Genomic DNA, 22,817 nt, shown 5'->3' on the forward strand with positions numbered 1-22,817 from the left:
TCTTTGAGTGTTACTTTTAAAAACATGTGCACTCCCTACCTCACGGCCCCTACTATCCTTACTGATCCACATCTGTCAAAGGACATACTGGATTAACTGGCTTCCAGTAGTGGAAGCTAGAATAAACTCGTAATAAAGACTTTACATTTTTGTTTCAGTATAAAGTGACGGGTAAAGAATCTGACACTGTTGACACAGTGACCTTTGAACAAACCCAAGTTTCCACTCTGATTAATTCAGTTCTTAATTCTCTCCTATTGTGTCACCACATCCGAGTCACGTCAGAGAGAGCTCTACATGATTTCACCAAGTCCTGTCATCTCTTTGCTGCGTTTCAGAACAACTTATTTATCCATAATTATGATGATGTGTCACATTTATCTCGTGGCTCTTTGATACCGGCTCATTAGAACCTACGTTATTGTAGATGCATGAGCCCAGACTGACGTATTAATTTGATATAATTCATGCATGTCATGATCTCCAGGGCCTCAGAGTCTTTTTTAAAACTTGCCAAAAAAACAGATGTGGTTGTAATTATTCAACATGTGCAAATTTATAAATATAAATCATGTGCTTTTTTTTATAAGCTCGTGGAACTTTTTGCCTGTAAACATCTTTACTGCAGCTGCCACCAAGTGATATGAGTTCTGTGCCTGGCAGTGCTGCCTATTTTCAGGAGATGTTCTGTGGAGCTGAACAATGACAGGTTCAAGTTGACCTACATTTGTAGCTAATGTTTTAGACATGTAAGCGGGGTCAACGAAATCTCGCAAAGCCAAGAATGGAACCTACGTTTGAAATCTATTCAACTGCTGTCAAATGTTCCTACAGAGTCTTATTTTGAAAATACAGCAGTCATATGTAAAAGGGAATTACTGCACTTTTGACTCTTCATAGTCATTCTGTTAATTGGCACTTATTCTTTTTGTAAAATCTCTTTATGAAACAATTACCAGGATGTTTGACAATATCTATTAATATTATTTTATTTAGTTTATTTCTATAAGGATGACAGTGGTTGCCATATATGAAACCACTTCATCCTTTTTTTATGTTAAATAAATGCTTATAAAATGTTTGATAACTATGACCAGTTTTCTTTTATGCAGAAGCATGAATAGTGTTTGTCTGTGTTGCTTTGGAAATCACCGTTGAGTCTGGGGCTGGACCTGAGACCAGCGGATTACTGTCTGTTCATTTAGATAAATACCGTCGAATTGCGCAATTAGAAAAAAAAAATACATGCTTATGTTTTGTGACCACAGTTGATATGTTCACCATTTTCAACAATACTGCCAGAGATGTGTTCAGCTTTTTATTATATTCCATAATGATTGTAACAGAATACCAGAAAACATGACTGCAGTGTATTTCCAAGTGTGAAAAAAGGGAATTGTCAATTGTTTACTAATAAAAATTTGACCAAAACAAGAGAAACTTTCTCTAGTTTATGTGTCTGTGCCGTTGTGTAATATCCTTTGTCCAAGTATAGCTTATGTACAGTCTGTTGGGGTATAGTGACAATGCTGTGAGTGACTGGTTGTGTGTTTTTGTCAACAGCCAGCTACTGGGCTATATTTGTAACGTCTGGACACTTGAGATCAGTCAAACAGACTGGAGGAGGGCCTTACACTGGAGCTTAAATATCACAAAAGAAGAACCTGGTGTGCTGCAAATACTGCAACAGTGACAATACTAAGTACTGCAACTGTATCAAGTGAATTCACAAAATTGTACCACAGACAAAACAGAATCAATAAATGATGCCAGAAATACAATATGTCAACAAATGCTTTATTTATGCAACAAAAAAAATGCAATGAATTTGTATTCTTGCCGTGAGAGATCATTTTTGTCCTTTTTGTACTACATATTTATATAGTTTTCTTTGTAGATACAAAACAAGTCAAGTCACTTTATGAGGTGGTAGTAAACTAGACTACTCCACTGCAATTATATTATCATAACAGTTCTGTAAAAGGACCATGTGGAAAATGATTGTCAGTGATGTCATTTTTCCATATGTTTCTATGCTATATTTATTTTGTTACACAGGCACACTTTGCTGGATATTATTTTATAATTATGCACATCTTAGTTTCATAATTTAATTCTATTGCTGTGATAATGATCTTATTTTAAAAAAAATCAACTAAAAGACTGCAATTAGATATTTTCTAATTAAATGAAGTGGTTCATGTTGCATTGCACTTGCAATGATATTCTGAACATTTATGATTAATTAACAATTAATCATAAATGTTATTGCTTCCTCCCACCCATCACCTAACCTCAATCAGTCTTTGTCGTAAACCCCCCCCTCCCTCATCCGTCTCTGCAGAGGTAGTGACGTCATCGCACGGTCTCTCACTCCCTTCCTGCTGCAACAGAACAGCCGTTAGCAGCCCGACTAGCACCAGTGACAGCACAGGCACAGCGTCTTCCGCCACTTATTCATTGATAAACCAACAGACCCATCACTGTCCTGACGCGGGGTTGACCGACGAGAACTGGTAGCAGCGCATTAACCTCGCTCCAGCTGTTGGGACATGGCCAGGCCGGAACAGGTTCTGCTCTTGGAGCCTCAACACGAACTGAAATTCAGAGGTAAGAGAGGGGAGGGCCCCCTGCTTTGGAAAGAGGGTTAGGAGGGAGGGGGCGCTTCTGCCAGACGCAGGGGCGGAGGGGGACACGCCAGTGTTGTGGTAACCAAAGCGAGGAGAAGCTGCAGTAGTTTTATTACCCTTCTATTAAAACCAACGTGGCTGCTGGAAGAGGACGACAGGTCAACTGACAGACAGCTAACTCAATTAGCCTCTGACGGCTAAACTAGCCGGGCCTTGTCATGCATTTACACTGAGTCTTCATGCTGGCTGTAAGCGTAAATAAACCGAAAGTATGTCCATTGAGAAATATCAGTAAACGTATCCAACTAAAACTATTATCATATTCTGATATTTATTTTGTTGCACCACAGCTGGTGCTACGTCTTTAGCATGTTAAGCTAGCTGTCAGCTCTTTTCTGCTCTGTTGGACAGCTCACTGTAATCTTATAACTTGACAGCCGATCACTTTGCAACCTCTACTGCTATTTTGTGTGTTAGCTTCAGGTCACCAACATGTCACTTTCCTTATCGTATGGCCTGACCGGGCGTTTGAGTATTTGGTTGCAAGGTGTCACGTTGCTTCAGGCCTAAATAATATTACATAAAACCGTCAGCAACTACTGTGTACATTCTGTGTTATATTACAGACAAAGAGACACAGTTTGATAATTACCCCCCTAGATTTTAGCTGTGTCTCAAGACAGCGTTGTTCGTTTGAAGAATAGACTCATGAAATTGTTATTTGTTCTTTAAAAAGTCTCCCTCAAATGTGTGAAGTATGTAGGAATTGACCACAAACACCATAAAATAATATAAAAATGTTTCCCTTTGTGATGTGAAATGGGCAACAGGAAGCATTTTGTATGCAGGGATGCCACCTGCCTCTGCTCCCTTTTTGTACACATGGGACTTTTCTAGGTTAAAATATAAATCATTGTAAAAGTAAAACCAATACGTGGCAATAAAGTAGTCAAATGATGAGGAATATATATCAAAAATGGTGTACAGGAAGTCTGCTTTTTAATGAGATAGACATTGAGATATAGATGGCTTTGTTGTCATTGCAGGCAAAGCTTCCAGCGTAATTTAAATATGGAACAGCTTGAGGTCTGTGTTCGTCTACGGGGACTAACGCATGCATCACGTCAAGCTTAGGCTTATACCGCAAATGTAATTGCACAATGTAAAATGAATGTGACCTTACCAAAAATATTTCTTAACTGTGCCCATATATACTGTAACTGTGAAAGTATCATAGTACCCCACAGCAGTAGCAAAAGAGACGAAAAATATTATGTCTCAGTGTTAGCGTGACGGTGTCAGAGTCCAAAGACAAATTAAAAATGGAAGTAATGACCAACTAATGACTAATGCTGTAATCATCGGCTCATTACGTCACATCAAGGCTCTGCATATTCATTGTTATCCTGATTGGAATTAATTATCGTTCTTTTATTATTTCATATTTCAAGCACCACTCCCCACATTAAAACTGACTGACATTATAGAGTCCAAACAGAGGTTCACTTTTAATTTTTACAATACTACACATTTGTTTCAGTTGTGAACTTTTAGTTTTTAAATACTCTTAGTTAAAACACCAATTACCTCTATGATGACATACACCAGAAACACGACTGCAAGAAGCAAAACAAAATCCTGCCCCCTAGAGGATGCCTGTCTCACACGTTGAAAAGCCTTAGCATAAAATGTGAATCATTTGAAATGACGGGAATGTTGATGGTGCATTCTTTTGATGTCGGGTGAAGACATACTGGTCATCAAACGTCAGACCCGAGTACAAAACAAACACCAGCAGTGTTTGAACATTAAATATTTAATTAACTCTTATTCGTCCAGACATGTGACTCTGTACCAGTTGAACTTGAAATACATCAAGTCCTGTTTCTACTGACTCACACTCACCCGTCCCTGTGTTGTCCAACTTGTTAAAACCTTGATTGAAAACATCAGCGGCTCAATACGCTCAGAAGGTTTTTATACACGAGTCTGTGATTATAACTAACTAAAGGTTTTCACACCTGCACCTCTATAAACGTTTCTTCAAACCTACAGATATCAGCCCTGTGTAACGCTATAGCTTTTCTGCCATTTGTGGTCTTTGTGAGTTGACCAGTTTGCCAAAAACCTTCAGGCTGTAGTAGATCAGGTGTATAGTAGTTAGTGGTGAGAGTCTGTATCATCAAAGCCTTGGATTTAAGGCCAGGTTTGTGAGCCTCTGAATTTCCTCTCTGTTTTTGCTCAACGGAGAAAGGGTCAGTTGGTCTGGACATTTGTCGGGCTGAAACCTTATCTTCAGTCTGGTGTACGTGCTAATTCTGAAGTAGGGCCAGTGTACTTATCTCAAGGGTAAATTCAGTCGTCCTGAATTTCTGCTTTTGTGAGGAAATTATTCTAATAATTTTCCCGCAAATGCTAGTGAACTATGCACAGTTAGATGATAAGTCTGGTTCGTCAAATGTATCTTTTGCATATAGAATTCCAAACTAAAACAAGCTAACACCTGTCAGCTGACCACAGAACAAGTTTCCCATGGCATTGTGCCCTACGTTAATACCTGAACACTGTAAAATATTGCTTTAAAAGATGCTTACCATTTTAAAAGATATTGATAACTGAGAACTCTGATTCTACATTTACCTTTTGTTTGGAAAACCCTTAATGCATTTATTGGTCCTTTTTTCTTGAGTTACATTAATGGTTGTTAGAAATGAACGCATTTAGTCCTACCTACCGTTTTGTAGATAGGACTATTGCTGAGCCCCCCTACCCTCCCCACATAAGCACATTTAAAACAAAAACCTCCACTGAAATCTATTTAAAACATTGTCATTCCTGCAAACACATTCTCACCCAAAAGTACAATACAAGTACAAGTCAGTAATTTTGACACAAAAAATATTTTTTAAAAAAAACCTAATTTGCCCTGCTTTGCACCCCCCCTGCAATAACTCCACACCCCCAGGAGGGGCCCATTCCTCCTTAAGGAACCATAGCAATAATTTCTCAGCAACCAATTATATGTTACTAGTCTTACTTTGTATCTGTTTTATATTTTTAAAGTGGAGGGGCATCCATTTCAAGGTTCCGAGTGAAGGTTTTCTAATCCCAAACTAACCCCTTTTCACATGAACTAATTTGGAAGTATTTAAAAAAAACAGCAGCTGGCTAATTTGATTAGAAGATTCAAATACGGGAAGTTTTTTTGACCATGTGTCACTAAGACCCAGCCTTTAAGGTCTTTATAATAAAAACAAGCCTGAGAAACATTTATCTTCAGGACAGTTTCAAGTGAATCCAGCAGCAGCCTTGGCAGACAGCACAAACCCATTTATCTAAATGTCAGGTCGAATAAGGAAACTGTGTGGCAGAAAGTCCAACTTGTGGGAATAGATTGAATTAAATTGTTGTCCTTTAAATTTTTATCCCACCACATTGGAAAATAGTTATGTACGGACTGTGTCACGTGTTTGAAATGTACCAGTGCTTTTAGCTGCGTAATAAATGCATTAAGAAGCATTTCTGTTCTATTTTATTTTTTTATTTTCTGACTTTGTTTTTATTGCAGGGTTCAAATGTCTCTGTTCGTGGTAAAATCTCTATCTTTTTGAAAGTTAGGACAATTTAAGGAGCAGTTTTCCTGATTTTTACCATTATAAAATTAAAATGAGACCAAATGAACTATTTCTTAACTCTCTTGTTTTTTTTTTTACAGGTCCTTTCTCAGATGTGGTCACCACAAATCTCAAGCTCTCCAACCCTACAGACAGGAATGTGTGTTTCAAGGTGAAGACGACGGCACCACGCCGATACTGCGTGAGACCAAACAGTGGCATCATCGATGCTGGCACTTCAATCAATGTCTCAGGTAATAAATGAGTAAATGAGGAACGGTTGCACTCTGGTTCATAAATGTACCTACTGGGAAAAAAAGAGATGATGAGGAACGGTTGCACTCTGGTTCATACATTTATCTACTGGGTAAAAATGAGACAAGAGATTATTTTTTAAATGATGTTAGCTGAAAAGTTGACGACCAACCACCACGGCTGCTCTTTTCATATCCAGCAAATATTTTCCCTGATTATAAAATGTTCCCGGTGTCTTCTTCCCTCCAGAACCATCTTCTTGATTCCTGGCAGTCAGAAAACCGTTGCGGCCCGTGTCGTGGCTTTTATTATTCAGTTTGATGTCTCATTCCCAGTCGAACCCTCAGAGGGAGACTGGTACAGTGCATCTCCAGTCTTGTTTCTCTCGGCTGCCATTAAGAGACAAAGACCCATTTTACGACCAACACTATCTTGTGTCAGCAACTGCAAACTCTCTTATTGGGGTCTGCTGTCAGCAGTCGGTGACAAATCAGTTCCGTTGTCATCATTTTTCTATTTTATTGGGCTCAGAAAGGTAACGAGTCCAAGTCCTGCTGTATTTACACACAAGAATAAATAACTAATTAACTGCAACACCCTGATTCTATGGATTGCTGAGGTCGAACTTTTTTGCCTAGTTATACCTGCCGTTGATGGTTCGACGTTATTGGGTGTAAATTGATAATAATAATTTGAACTTTATGGATCCCATATTTGGGAAATGTCTGTGTTAACAGCAGGTCTGCTTTAACAGGAGGCGCCAAGTATGTGGTTCCTCTGAGAATCCAACCAGAGACTCTCTGCTCTCTGCTTCGGAGGCAGGCATGCTAACCGCTACACCGTGGAACCCACTAATAATAATTTAAACTCCATTGATCCCGCAATTGAGAAACTCCTTATTTAGTGTGTGGTTCCTCTGGGAATTGATCTCACTACCCTCTGCTCCCTGCTTTTAAAGCAGTAGTGTAAACTAGGAAACTAGTTTATCCAGCTTCTTCCACTTATACGAGAACATTTTTTTACTTCATTGATTTTATTGGTTGTGTAGATACAGTCACACTCACTCAAACCCTTCCTATATAAGAATGTATGTTAATCTTTAACCCCAGAGCAGATGCTCGCCTCCATCCATTCCATCAGCACTAAAGCTCTCTGTAGAAAATTGTTTGTTATTTTTTTGCAGGATAACCTCAGAAGCAGAGGTACTCAACACAGGGTCCGCAACCCCTTGTGTGTACTCTTTAAGTGTTGATCAGTGGGTTGATCAGACAACAATATTGTTATATTTTTTGCACATATTTCATAGAAAAACAAATGATATGAATCTGAGTATTATTTGAGAGCAAGTAAATAAGCATTGAATGCAATATAAAAAGGTCAATTTACAGATGACCCTCTGCCCTGTTGAGGACATTTCTATGCTATATATAGTAGTGGGTCGCTGCTCCCTCTCTTCATTCATTTGGGGGTCCTTGGCTAGAAAAATCCTAGGCTGTTTAGTTTTGCGTCATTAGCTTCTTTCTCACAGCTGCTTTCCCAAAGCTCATGCTTCATAATCTCTAAGCTAAATCAATACTTTCTCTGTTCTACAAATGCAGCTCGCCTCCGTACTACAGTTAATTATCCTGAAAACAACAACGGACCATTCTTAAGGAGGAGGTGTTCAAGAGCAGGTTTTGAAACTTGAATTCCGACGTGCCGTTTTGTGAACAGCAGCACGAAAGCAAATATTCGTACTCTCTCTTTGGAGTGAAGGTGAAGCTTTTGCCACAGGACACCTACAAACCACAACGGTGTCAATCGACAGCTTAGCTGGGGATGGAGAGTGTGCTTTTGAAGCTCCACCAGGCTGTAACAGTATACGTTGAGCACGGCCATAGCCACAGGAATGTTGCTGAGTTTGATTGGTATTATGTAGCAACATTCAGTGGAAAAATGTGAAGTTAATCTTTTTTTGAAAAAAAAAAAGCTGTCTCCACAAATATTAAGCCTCTTCTGGGAATTTGTCAGAAGTTTGTCTGGTATGCTGGGATGGTACGATGATGCCAACAGGAGCAGGAAAGTAAAACAACAACCTCTTTGTAGTTATCAGAATGAGCCGCTTTCGCTCACCATATACTTACATATAATTTGATCATACAACAGTTATTATTATTATTATTATTATTATTATTATTATTATTATTATTATTATTATTGTGCTGGGATTGGCTCTTGTCCTCATCTGTTCCTTCAGTTTACTCGACAGATACACTCCTGATTGGACTTTGTCGGTCCCTGGTAATCAGTGGATAAACTTAAACTGACATCTCTTGGGCTCATTTGTGTGTTTTGGTTAAGAGCCTTGCAGCATAGTTCTTAACCTGAAGGAGGCCAAGTTCTTTCATGTCTAAACAAGTGGAAGACTTAACAATATACCAGTCGTCATGTACTAACCGCTCAGATTAACAATGTTACATCGGTCATTAAACGATCAGTTACATCAAGATTGGACTAGACAAATAAACAGATCTAAACGTTTCCAACCTCAAGAAAGAACTCTGCTGTTTATACTGTCAGATGTTTGATTGATTGTTTAATTAATTTCCTCATTGGATTTCCATCAATGTGGAGTTGCTTCCAAAACCAGCAGAGCACTTCCAGTCTCCATTCAGGAGATTTTTTACACACAGTCTGGGTATATTTTACACCCCTGTGTACCTCGTCCAATAATACTTTTTCACATTAAACCATCATAGGATTACCATCTCTTTTGGATGTTTTAACATTTGGTTTTCTGCGAGCTTATTGCAAGGATTTTAATATTAACTATTTTTAAATGTACTGCATTTTGATGGGCTGCAAATATGGATATTTTTTCACTTTGTTTGTCAGGAACACTTTTTCTGACCATATCCTCTTCGGTTGTCCCTTTGGACCAAAAGGTCGATGGCAGTACAAATTGAGTCTGACTCAAACAGGACGTTCTCAATCTGTTCAATCCGTCTGTTTCTACTTTGCCATATTCAACTTCCTTGATTGGTGTAATGGTGAACTGGATCTCCAAGGTTTTTCACTCTCAGGACAATTGGCATCTGTCATCTATGAAAACTATCCTAATTGCTGCAGCAGCTTTGAAATTAGGAGGTCATTTGTTCCTTTAGAAAGTCAACGAATCCCACAGACATGGCCGACGAGGTTCACACTGATGTCAGAGTATACCTTGGAGTTTTAACCGCGTTTGAAAAGTGGAACAAAAATTCCAGCCATCAGTGATAGTTTTCATCTTTTCCACACCTCCAACTACCATAACCGGAACACTGACACATGTAAGTGATTTGAATCACTGTTGCAGCTTTAAAATACCTTCTCCGCCATTGGAATGACATCAAATAACACAGCACAGACTCGGGGAACCAATGTGGTGATGGGTTAAAGTACAATTCCAGCTCCAACTCCGCACCTGCATTTGGTTAAAATGATGTGTAATGTTAAGGAAGAAAAAGCCAGTTGGACTTGGAAGCTCTTGGAGATATTACCGTCTTGGGAATTCGTAGATCTGTCAGTGTTTCACCGTCATGGTAACATGGAAATAAATCATTTCACCCACTTCTTTCCAAGTGGCAGGACAAAACCTGGAGGCCTTTATGTGTTTGACAAACACTTATGCTACACAGTCATTCCCAGGGCAAAGGAAAAAGTAAAGGCAAGCTGGAAGATTAGAACTGCTGATGAGAACATATAACTTCTGCAGGGGTTATGTTTGGAGATGAACATAATAGCTTCAAGCCAGTCTGCTGATTGGAAACTAATAAAAAGATAATTTGATATGCTTACTAATGTCATTATGAAACATTAGCATTACACTAATTCTCTGTTGGGGTTTCCTGGGCAGTAGGTTGGGAAATAGTTCTTGTTACTGTAAGCCCTGAGTCCTTATCAAACTCTGTGCTGATGCACAACATCTGCTTGTTGTCACTTCCTTTTACATAACTCTTCAGATCTTTCCCTGTGGTTGGTCATCGTTTTACTGACTCCTGGGCATTCACCACAGCATTACTGACTCTTTCTGAACCTGGGAATTAGGGCTAAGGTTAGGGGTTCTCCACATTGTACCTATTGAAGAGACTAGCTAGGTTTTGTTTCAACTCCCTTGTGCTCCTCAGGGAAATGCAGAGTTGGTAGCAAGATTAGCTCATCTGCTCCTATGTGTTCTTGTCTTCTAGCCAGAGACCAACTGGTATTTTTTTCCCCTAATGTTTTCAGATTATAATACTCCATTTTTTTAAAATTTGTTTTCAGTTATGCTGCAGCCTTTTGACTACGACCCCAATGAGAAGAGCAAACACAAGTTCATGGTTCAGTCCATGTTAGCACCTCCTGACATGACTGACATGGAGGGAGTGGTGAGTGTCTCATATGTTTGAGTTCATTTTTGCATGAAGCCTGAATTTGTCCCATGTTACTGTTATTACAACTGTAATAGTATTATTATTACAAATACTTTTTTTAGATTTATTTTGGCCACGTACTAATTCATTATGAAAATTGGGTTTTCAGCTGTTTTACAGCCTTTGTGTAGCCTGACAGCCACCTAGTGGTCGTATTTTCCTTTTCCATTTTTTCAGCCTTTAACCCCAGATTGTTTGCAAACATGAATATGAGCACTATCATGCATGGCATACATCTTAAGGGTGCATGTTCATTTAAGAATGTTCAGTACACAAACAAAAATTGTCTTGTACATGTGCTTGTTGTGTTTGTTTACGGGTTTGAGAAAATATCAATACGCCAATATAACGCATTATTTGGTTTCACAGTACCGTATCAATATTCTACAGCACTCTATCGATTTCTTTGTTTTAGTTAACAATAACATTAAATATTCATGGCATTGGTTCATCTTATTTTGCATTTATTTCTTCTCTTGCGATTTCATATGTAGATCCCTCTGTTCCAGTTTTAGTAACTTGAAGTTAAGCATGTAACGGCCTTACAGTTCAGAACTTGAAGTTAAGCATGTAACGGCCTTGTTACAGTTCAGTTTTTTTTCCCAACAGTTGCATAAGTCTAACTATGTAACAACTACGTGGATTTTTTACTCACAAAAAAGAAGAGAACAAGTGACACAAATTGAATAGATTTTAGAGTATTGACTTGAAGAGGTGTCTGCAGTCGCCCTGCTGCTGCACAGACCAATGGGACATGTTCTCAATTGTCTACGAGAATGACAAAAATGCAGGTTAACCAGGAAAATCATCACGTTCACAGCTGCTGCAAACTGAATGTGTTGAGTGAGTGATATTTTGAGGTGTTCAGGCAGCACTGTTCACTTGTGTTTTAATGTTAAGTGCTCAAATCCAAGAGAAATTTACATCCAATTGGAAATTTCCATTTGGAGTGCGATTCTAACCATAAAGATTACAGGACTGCTGAGGATTTTTTTTTTTGCAAACATCAGGCTTTTGCCACCCAGTATGAATAACAGCTCACTAGCCAATGCAACACTGCTTCTTTATTGTCTTATTGCGGATTGAGTTTTTCCTCTTTATTGGTTACAGAAATGCTAAATCAACCAGCTGTGTTTAAATGTGACACCTGCAGGTCTCGAAACGTTAAGCTCATACTACTCTGATCCAGAGTATTCTAAAAGTGTAGTAAAAAACAAATTACGTTAGTTTACGCATTTAGACCAAAAGACAAACTAATTAGTTTAATCCCAGATGTGTTTATAGTTGGAACATCTGAAGAGTCCTTCCTAGAACTGTCGTTCATCTCCTGTTTTTTGCTCTAATTAAATAAATCCAGTGGAAGGAGGCCAAGCCAGACGAACTGATGGACTCCAAGCTGAGATGTGTTTTCGAGATGCCTTTGGACATGGAAAAGACGGTGAGCACATCTCCCTTTGTTCGTTTTCTGCTATCACTGCAGGTTTACTTTCAAAGAGCCATCGGGGAGGTGAAGATAAAGATTTGCAGACTAAAGAATTCAAAGGAGGACTGTCAGTTTCCTCAAGTGTAGTTTTGTTGCATTTTTCCATGGAGCAGGACGTGAAATGTCAGTGAAGCATGGGTCATTTTTAGCAACAATATTGGTTATTATTGTCACTCCTTCCTGCCTCACACCTTTGGTCTGCCTTGGTGTCACCTATCCCTATGTAGGGATAGGTGACACCACCATTTTTCTCCTAATCTTTTCATCTGGTCTGTTCTTTCTCTCGTCACCCCCTTCTCCATCTTGTCCAACTTTGTCCGTCTTTTACCACGAGCTTCATCTTCTCTAATGCCATAACATTTATTTAGAGGTAACTCCTGAGCACATTTCTTTCTTTGTTAATAGTATTGTGCATTACTGTGGGGACTCCTTGAGATCTGCTCATGATATGTAGCTCACTCTACCTCTCTGAACACTTCCTCTACTTGGACTGTGGAGGGGGTTCGAGTGAATTCATTAATAGTTTAGTGACATGTACACATCACTCTCCGTTGTCTCCGTGCTCCGGGTAACCCATTAGACCAAGTAAATGTTGACATGAACTGGTTTTATCTTCCTATGAAAAGCACCTCTGGGTAAACTCTTCTTCTTAGAGCCAGAAGACACTGAAGGTTTAAGAGATGGTTCTGCAGCTAAGATGTCATTTAGTTGATGTTTTATGTTTATGGTTTATTATATTATAGGGGCAGTGGTGGCTCAGTGGTTAAGGAAGCGGACTTGGGTCTGGAAGGGTTCGAGTCCACCAGCTGCCAAGTTACCACTGAGGTGCTCTGAGCATGGCACCGTCCCCACACACTGCTGCCCACTGTTCACTTTGGGGATGGGTTAAAAACAGAGGTCACGTTTCGTTGTGTGCAGTGGTGTGCTGTGTCACAGTGACAAGGAGTTCACTTTCCTTCCTTCCTGCCTTCCTTATGCTAAAACGATTTTGGTGTTTGGTTTTCTAAGTTTTCTAGGGCTGCACAAGGTAAAAACGTTACCTTCAGAAAAGGGGCAGAATTTAATTTTGGGCTCTGACACAAATCTTTAATACAGTGTTTTTTCATTCTGTGTTTTTACAACATCTGTACTTGAAAGAGTATAACCTGAGGCTGTGTATTTCCCAAGTTATCCCTTAAATTTACCATAGAAACTTCTCTGCAACAAAAGTCCATCGTCACGCCTTACCATGTAACCCACCAACAGCACGATATGGAGTCCAACAAGATGATGTCGTCCAGCTTGCTGAAGTCAGACTCCGCGATGCCTGTGAAGTCCATGAGCTCCACCCTGGACGACGGGGAGGTGAAGAAGATCATGGAGGAGTGTAAGAGGCTTCAGATGGAGGCCCAGAGGCTACGAGAAGAAAACAAACAGATACGGGTGAGTGCTGTACTAACTCTTTTAATTTAGGGATTTAATGAGCCTGAGCTAAGAAGCAGAGTAGGAAGTATGAAGACAGTCAGCAGTAGTAGAAGCAGGCTATAAATGAGTCAAATAGAACCAGATAATCTGCTGCGCCACCTCCTTAGGCTCCTTAGCTGAGCGAACAAAAACTGTTTAATACATTTGGTCATTTGATTAATCACTGACCCCAGACAGAACCAACCAAATTTTCTGATGGTTTTTCCTGGGGTCAGTGATTTTACGTTTGGTTGACAAAATGGGGACATTTTAAATAAGAATGACATTTTCTGAGTAATTTTATCATTCTCACTGAATCAACTTTCCAGTGTTTGACTTACTGTATGTCCACTAAGTATCTGAACCTCAATCAGATACATAAGACATTGGAATAAAAATGTCAAACCTGACGATCTCTGGATAACTTTATGAAACGTCCAGATGATCATTGGTCTGTGGCTCTGGTACTGTAAACCATTTTCACTGAAGTGACCCAACCTAGTTCTTTAATCTTTGCTTTAAACAGATACAGAGCCGGTTTGATTTGCTCCGAGTTAAACTGCTCATATCTGTAATGAGCGGCAGAAACCGGGTTCAACACAATCAATATATAAAAAAAGAGTTTAAACTGAGGTTTGTTAGGTTTTGGTTGGGAATGAGTCACATGTACATGAGCCAGACGCAGCCGAGAAAAGAGGTTCGCTCCCCTAAGACACCGCCACCACCACAGACCTTTAAGCTCTTGCCAGGGGCAGAAAGACTGCTGGCTGCCCCTGCGGCTTAGATTAAACTAACAGAGAGCGTGCCCGCCCCCACCTCCCAACCCACACCCAGTTCTGGGAAGCGATGCGTGTTAAAACCTGGCGGCTTCTTCACTTCTCAGGGGATTAGGTCAAATGAAGATTTAAGTCAGTCCTTTTCTTTTGAACTAATGAATGAGTCCCTGCTGTATCATGTTGACTGACCAACTGACCTCCCCTCCTCTCCCCCTCTCCCCCTGATATATTTTTTTTAATTCCATCTTCCCACCAATTCACACCCCTCCATTGCTCTCTTTTATCATTTCTCCATTGTTTCCTCTGATTCTCTCCTTGAAGGAGGACGACGGTTTGCGGATGAGAAAGAGTAACATGATGTCGTCCCAGCACGCTGCAATGGGCATAAAGAAAGAGGAAGGCTTAAGCATCCGCTCTCTGGCCCTCATTGTGCTCCTCTTTGTGATGGGCCTCATCGTGGGCAAGTTGGTCTTGTAGAGCGCAGAGCAGCGTGGTCGGCCGCAGCATGCTTTCAGGGGATGAAAACAATACAAGGGGGTCTGGGATTTTGGATTTCAGGAAATGCCACTTTCACTGGTCTGGGCGGGTGGGGGGACATGGGGAGGGTTACAAGTTTGAAAAAAAAAAATCAAAGGTAATGTATGGGGGGGGGGGGTTAGAAAACATCTCATGAACAAAATACTGTTACTGGCCTTGCCTCTATAAATCATTGCAAACCTCAAGCAGTGAAAGTCCAAACACTATACCTTTGGTCATTTCTTCTCCATGTTCTTATTTAACTCAGCTTTCCAGCTCATCCCTCGTTGTGAGAGGAGACTATTGGATCGTTTGATTGCATGCATTCACACAGAGTGTTGCATCTGAACTTTTGAATTTAATTTAAATGCTTTTATAATTGTGATAATATCTATGTCATCTGGCTGTAGGTTTGCACAACTAGATTCTTCTAATTTTCTTCTTCCTTTGTTTGCGTGTTTTCTGTTTTGTTTTGTTTATGTCACGTCAGTTCTTCTGTTATTGTCATGGTCGTTGTTATTAGGGCTACAAATGGTCGCAGTTACCAAATGAGATTTGTAGGATTTTGTCATTTTCTGTAAATCTCCACATGAAAGCCTTGTCTTGTGACCTGTGCGGGCAAGTTATTCTCAGACCAATATATAAATACATACATACACACACAGTATGTCACAGTATATGAACATGTTTAGGGTTAGGGCATATACACAAACACATGGAAAGCATGTATACATTTAGTAAGGAAGTGCAAATGGACATACGGTGCATGTCGAGGTGAATGGGTTTTCGACACCAGGTCCCAGGTACACGTACTCTGTGCTCACAAAGGGACCTTTGTTAATTTCCAGCTCCGTGTTGTTTGGTTATATCTTCCAGCTGAGCCATACATGTGTGGAAGCTGTGTTTCATTTAGGGCAAATGTATGTCAAAGACGAGATGAGTGTTTGACCGGCTCTTGTATTTAACCGCTTTTCTTTTTCACTCCACCGAAAGCCTTTTCTGGTTGGTTGTTTTCATCGGTTGACGCCTCTCTGCTTTTTGCAGTCGTGTTGGTTTCTGTAACTGCACTAAGGTTTAATGAGTTTTTCACAATATCGTTTCCTCCAAGTGCGAGAGCAGAACATGCGTAAACCATAGCTACGTCAGTGAAAAGTGATGGCATGATGACATTGTACTGCTCCAGAGCGACTGGTCATTTTTATGTCAAACGTACTCACCCAAAATTGTTAAATCTTCAGATTCAGAGAAATAAAATCAGTTGAGTGTGACACTCTTCTTTGAATGATTTGACTGTAAAGGCCTAATTGTTTTTTTAACCCGTGTCTAGCAGCAATTCCACTTTTTTAACTGAAATTTAAAAAAAAAAAAGGCTTCCCAACCAGCAATTCCACTTTTTTAACTGAAATTAAAAAAAAAAGGCTTCCCAAATTCACTGTCCTTTGCACTCAACGGCACGTAACGAAGAAATCCAGTGGGTGAGAGATTAAATATGAACACCCAGGCTGTGTCACTGCGTCTCTGTGAGGTCAATGGGTCGAGGGTGGCTTGCTGCTTAGAGGGAGGACAAAGCAGATCCCCCAGCTACAGTCCAGTCCCTGGTTTTTTCTGGCCTGGGTCACACGGTTAATCCTCGAATGACAACATCTGAGACGAGGAAATCACTTTCAGATCCGACACCACACTGTTAGAAAGTTACGGTTTTATTGCCACAGCAGTAAAAGTCATCAGTTTTGATGCTCCACGTGGGATCTGCACTACACTACACTACACTGACTTGTCCTGGAGTCCATCACCATGAACACTGTAAGCAGTCGGGAATCTGTTTTCTATGTATATAAATAAATAAATAACTCTATCTGAGAAGATGATTAATATTCCTTGTCAAGTATTCTCTCTGGTGTATAAAAAAAAAAAAGAATCACCCAACTAGGTTGGACTCTGTAGCATCTTAATAAATTAAACGACTAAAGCCCACGTCCAGTTGTGTGAAGTCATTTTCTGTCACACAGGAACCGCATTGTTCTCTTTTGTCTTTGACAGAATCGGCTAGGAAATTATATTAATGTGTAATTCTCATTTTCTGCCATAAATTGTCCAATAAAAAGGATGTTTAGTTGTGGCTGGGCAGAGATCGCCTGGAGACATGCTGCAGCCAGACACCGCAGTGGGCTTCATGTCCCAGGAAGAAGAAATTAGTTGAAATTAGAACAGTTAAGGTAAATGTAAAAGTACATTTCTGTCTAATGAGCTCCATCTGACATGTCAGGCAAGACTTTCCCGAGTGACGTGAAGTAGTTAATGTCCAACATGTCTCCTGAGTTTGCATTGGCCTATAAAACTAACTGGATTGATTGTGAAATCAATGGAGCAGGTATCATTGGTGGTACTTGGTAACCTGAGGGACTCTCTCCCTCTCTCTCTCTCTCTCTCTCTGTCTCCAGTGGTACTCTCTTTAGATGTACATGGCACTATTTGATTCTCTTTTAACTGCACTGGCAAAATGGTGTCTGAAAATAAAATGAAAGCTGCTGCAGTTGCTACGAACTCAAAATCAAGGAGAATATTGATGTGACAAGCAGATGTGGAGCCTGAAGTGGGCGAGGCAGGGGTTGGGGTAAAATAAAATGTATGTACAATATGGTTTGCACTCTCATAGTATCTTCTACGTATACTGCTCTTGGCAGAAGTGCGGAAACTGCTGGTTGGTCGCACTGGTAGAACCTGAAGAGATGAATATTTCTGGAGGTTGTATGTGGTGAAAACGTAAGGAGGGCTGGATCCAATGCTCTCGATTGGTATTGGTCTAATAGTGATCAAAATTTTAGGATCATACACAGAAATTCTCAACTTACTGTAATTTCCGAACTATTGAGCTGCACCCACCCAAAATGAAAAATATAATTGTACATATATAGGCCGCACTTCTCTATAAGCCGCAGGTGTCCATAAGTTAGCATCATTGTTTAAGCTGCAGGGTTCAAAGCGTGTGGAAAAGCGGCTTATAGTCCAGAAATTATGGTAACTTTGTGTGACATGCTTTATACAGGAACAGCAGCCGGCGGCATGATGGAGGAAACAATAAGGTATCGGATTGATTGCGGTATCGGTAGATGCTCCAAGTTGCAGTATGGGTATCCGACATGAAAAAGTTGTATCGAGCCGATGTAGTTAATAAAAGTGGTTACATAGTAATCTTCCTCCAACCTCCGCCTTTAGATTACTGAAATGATCGCTCTGTCCTTTATCATGCATTTTCCTCTAAATAGGAATGTAGATACATTGTGAGTGTAAACAGTTGTTTGTCTTTATATGTGACCCTATGATGGACTTGGTAAAGACAACTCTCCCATCCCTCCAACTCTGAAACGATCCTCATTAAATAACTTCTGCTACCAAACTTCCTGGTTTTGCTCCTCGTTTGCCGTAAAATGAGAATGTTATTGAATATTCCTTCCAGTTCAGTAATTACCCCTTGAGTTTCTACATCTGCTTCAATGGTGTCAAATGTAGTCAAAATTAGGTCCCTGCGAACAATCCAGTGTTATTGCATCGCTAACAACCAGACGCCGTTTCTGTCTGCACCTTGTAGCTGGAAGCAGGAGAGTGGAATTTAGTGTCGGGAACTTCCTGGTGTGCACCTGGGCCCGGTGGTTCCTCAGCTGTTTGGCTTGGCCACGGTGAAAAAACAGCTGCCGTGTCGGCGGTGATAACCAAACAATACGAGTGTATGTTTTTACACTCAGGTGGGAAATAACTCATTTCAAAAGAGAAAAGGTTGAGGTTGAAATAATAGGAGGTCCTGAGCGCCACCTGTGGATGAATAGTGATTTCATTTTAACTAGGACTTTATCACTTCCACTTAATTCTTGTGACCTCAGGCTTTTTCTTATTGTTCACCTTCACCTATGAACATACACCTGAAGTCTGTCTCTCTCCACTGCATTTGGTTACCTTATACAAATTACCTTTTGGATTTTAACTAAATCAGAGTACACAGAGAAACCCGATCCATTGCCTGCGAAATTAAAATGGCTGCACTCATTGTTTATACAGTGTAGGCCTCTCATTGACTCTTCTGGAACAGGGAAGTCTCCGTGGCACAGATGCAGTATTACTACAAAAAGCCAAATTTCATGCAAATTTCTGTACTTACACAGAGCCGCTGTACAGGTTTTGTGGATGAATTCGCGGCCTGCCAGAGAGGTTGGAGGCAGCACAACTGGCAGCGAGTGATGCAGTTTGGCCGACGCAGTCAGCGGCAGATCATTCCAGCAATAACCTTTTCAGTCATTTGTGTGATCTTAACCTTACAGCAGAAACATGACCTGATTTAACAAGCAATAAGAGCAGGCGGATCGCTTTCAGTGAAAATAATACTCACGTGGAAGCGAATACCAAAGGCATCAAGTAGGCTTCCAATCTCAGAAATGTCAGCTGCCGTCCATCTGGTGTGGTGTAAATGAAGAGGATCTTCTTTTTTGTCAATGTTTACAATATGAGATCATAAATTTAAAAATCTATAGTATGCTGGAATTTTAAAAAATCCCCTTATTTTTTTTAGAATGGAAAACAAGCCAGTATCTGGTGTTGTCTTCGTCAGCAGGGATGATGTTTAATGTTTTTGTGTTTGTCTGTCTTTTGCCAGTAATCAGGACGTTACTGGGTGGAAATATTTACTAGTGGAAAATATTATGTAGGGGTGAGAGGCAATGCAACACAAAGACTCAGAATTTCTGTTATGTTTAAAGAAGAGGAGTTGAGGTTGGGAGGAGTCAGGGAGGGTAGCAGGACTATCTGAGGTTAACCTGTCAGTAGGCCTCGGACCATAATCAATAATTGATTGAATGATAAATGAAAAATAAAGTCACTAATAATATACCGGCCTCTTATTTACATGCTTGTGTGTTTGTTTGTTTGTTTTCCTCGTCTCCTCGCCTCCGAACACGTTCAATATCAAGAGGGTTCACTCTGTGTTTCAGTACCAGTTCCTGTATATATTCATTTATGGGACAATATATATCATCCCAGCAAAATCTGTTATTGTCACACGCCAACCTCTAAGGTAGTAGTTCTTAAATTGTTTACAACATGTACCACTTCTGCAAATATTTTTCACTACCAATCAGTACCAGCAGTATAATTAACATGGAAATACAACAGCACAGGGGTGCAGTGTTCAGCTAAGACCAGTATATGATCATTTATTCCTAATAAGAATATTATTTGGCAAAGAAGTGGTGGAGAATGGATGGATGGATGGATGGATGGATGGATGGATTGATGCATTGACCAATGGACAGATGGCGGGATGGATGGATGGATGGACGGACGGATGGATTCACCAACAGACTAATGGCGGGATGGATGGTTTGTCGGATGGATGGATTGACCAATGGAAGGATGGTGGAATGGATGGATGGATGGACAGACAGATGGATTGACGAATGAATGGATTGACAAATGGACGGACGGATGGATGGACGGATTAAATTATGAATCCGCCAAGGCCACAATATACAGTATCTGTCAACGCAGTAACATGTCTTACCAATAGGGGAGCCCAAGAACAACCAAAAAAAAAAAAAAAAACGAATATAAAATGTCATGTAGTTCAATTCATAGTGCGTACTGAGCTGACACCATTGTGTGGAACTGTTCCATACAGATACATGTATTGTTGAACCCCTGAGAGAAATACTGTATATCTCTGCCTGGTCTGTTTGTTCTCTGATTATTCCCTTGAGTCTGACTCTGAGTTTTGGAATCAGTGGAATCAGCGCGTCAGACCAGATATACTTCAACACTTTTGTTCAGTGCATATTTTCAGTATCCACTTTACATTATGTGTATTTTTTAAGTTATGTTTCTTGATGTACGGCCAAATATTTCCATTTATCAAGAGGCCACTGGAAATGAGACACAATTGCAAAGTAAGCAGCCATGTATACTGAGTGAATATGTTTGGACAACTTCGCCATTAGCTGCCACTACTACTGCAGAGTGGAGCTTCAACAGAGAAGAAGAACATCAGAGACCGTGGAATGGGACTGGATCTGATCGTAGCAGTTAGCCGTTTGAGTCGGAGCTGATGATAAAGTGAAGCTAATTTGTTGTTTGGCAAGAGATGAAGCAAAGGAGGGGGTAAAAAAAGTGCAGTGGCTGCTCTGTGCTGCACAACACATTTGTAATTTGTTGCGAACCTCATTTGCTCTTACTGATCCCGTCAGCGTGCCCCCGGTGCTATCGTTTACGAGGCAGCTGCAGCTCATATTCTTATCAAAATAATGGGATTTTTATGAAACGGAGTCTGAAGTTTGAATGGCCGATTTACCAGTACTACTGCACTGATGTCATATCTGAGTGTGTGTCTCTTCGTGTGTGTGCTTCTTTAAATGCATATGCAAGATTTTTATGGGAAGGCAGAGGGATGGGATTTCTTTTTCACCCTCTGCTGTGCTTTCTGTTGGGTCTGCGTCCAAATACAGCACTGTGTCTTTCTTTTACCAGAACATTTATCAGACTCAACCACCAAACGCTGTGTGGTTTGGAAAATTGGTTTAGCTGAAAGGAAACTCCTCGGGGCTTGTTTTGTTTTCTTTTTACAGTCTATAGGAACATTCTTCCTGAAGTCACATTGCAGGGCTGGATCTCCCGTATCCTCAGTCGGAGAAGCCTACACAAAGTCAAACGAGCGAGTCGGCAGATAGATTTTCAGAAATGTCAGCTAATTCGTACGCAGGGAGCCGTGTGAGCGAGGAGACAGGCGGAGGAGAAATCCATCTTCTTATATTCTTTTCCTTCCACTTAAAAACCGTTCCTGCTTGTATTTGTTGTGTGACTGATGGAATTTTGGCACCGACTTTACGTCTGGAGAATTTCAAGTGCTTGTTCAGTGAAAAAAAAAACATGCAGTTTGCTCAAGTACGACCACAAAGACTTTAATTTTTGTATGACTTGGTTTAATATCAACCTATTAAGTAATACAAAGTTTCATTAAGTGAAACATTTTTTATTTTCCCCCTCAGTGGAAGAGCTAAGGAAATGTGATTTTTCCCATTTTTTTTTTGTTAAGATGTGGATTAGAAAATCTAGCTGGTGTGGAGCCACAGTGAACAGACTGTGTTTTAGTGTGGAGCCACAGTGAACAGACTGTGTTTTAGTGCAGATTTAAAATTTGAATGTGGTAAAAGTGTAAATCAGCTCACCACAAAGTCAGCTTTAGATTTGTTTAAATTTAACATTTGTTTTGATAATAATTTTCATTTTAAGACACTGGGTCATTGGGCCACACAGTGACAGTGTGGTTGCTGCCCTTGCCTTATTGCTAGAAGATCAAGGGTTCGATTCCTGGTCTGATTGTATGGAGTTTTGTATCGCGCTAAATACATGACATAACAGGGTAATTGACCACTGGTGTAAATGTGAGTGTGAATGGCTCTATATGTGTGGCCCGTTGTTGCCCGATGACCTCTTGACCTCTACTATTTATGCCACACACTTTACAGTAATATTTACTGAGTAATTATAATGTAATGTAATGTACAACAAACATCCTGTTATATCATAGCATGTATATGGCCTCTTCAAATACCTTCTAAAAGTACTTGTTTTTTTCAATGGTTTTGTTAAAAAAAAAATTCTAAACATTTGTTAAAACTCAGACGCCGAGG

At 40.1% G+C, this 22,817-nt stretch overlaps 1 protein-coding gene across 1 annotated transcript; it reads left to right on the top strand.

Moving 5' to 3' along the window:
• The first annotated feature begins 2,351 nt into the window (after positions 1-2,351).
• Positions 2,352-16,502, top strand: vapb (VAMP (vesicle-associated membrane protein)-associated protein B and C). Its single transcript, XM_008321150.3, has 6 exons — positions 2,352-2,610; positions 6,346-6,498; positions 10,781-10,884; positions 12,287-12,367; positions 13,658-13,834; positions 14,953-16,502. The coding sequence occupies exons 1-6, from the start codon at positions 2,553-2,555 to the stop codon at positions 15,106-15,108; spliced, it is 729 nt and encodes a 242-aa protein (XP_008319372.1). The 5' UTR covers positions 2,352-2,552; the 3' UTR covers positions 15,109-16,502.
• The last annotated feature ends 6,315 nt before the right edge of the window (positions 16,503-22,817 follow it).

The sequence above is a fragment of the Cynoglossus semilaevis genome, chromosome 11 (genome assembly GCF_000523025.1).
Source record: "Cynoglossus semilaevis isolate Cse_v1.0 chromosome 11, Cse_v1.0, whole genome shotgun sequence".
Lineage (NCBI taxonomy): Eukaryota > Metazoa > Chordata > Actinopteri > Pleuronectiformes > Cynoglossidae > Cynoglossus > Cynoglossus semilaevis.

Coding starts and splice junctions, on each gene's coding strand:
- vapb (XM_008321150.3), top strand. CDS start 2,553: ATGGCCAGGCCGGAACAGGTTCTGCTCTTGGAGCCTCAACACGAACTG. Junction 2,611..6,345: donor ACACGAACTGAAATTCAGAG/GTAAGAGAGGGG, acceptor TTTTTTTTACAG/GTCCTTTCTCAGATGTGGTC. Junction 12,368..13,657: donor CTTTGGACATGGAAAAGACG/GTGAGCACATCT, acceptor ACCCACCAACAG/CACGATATGGAGTCCAACAA.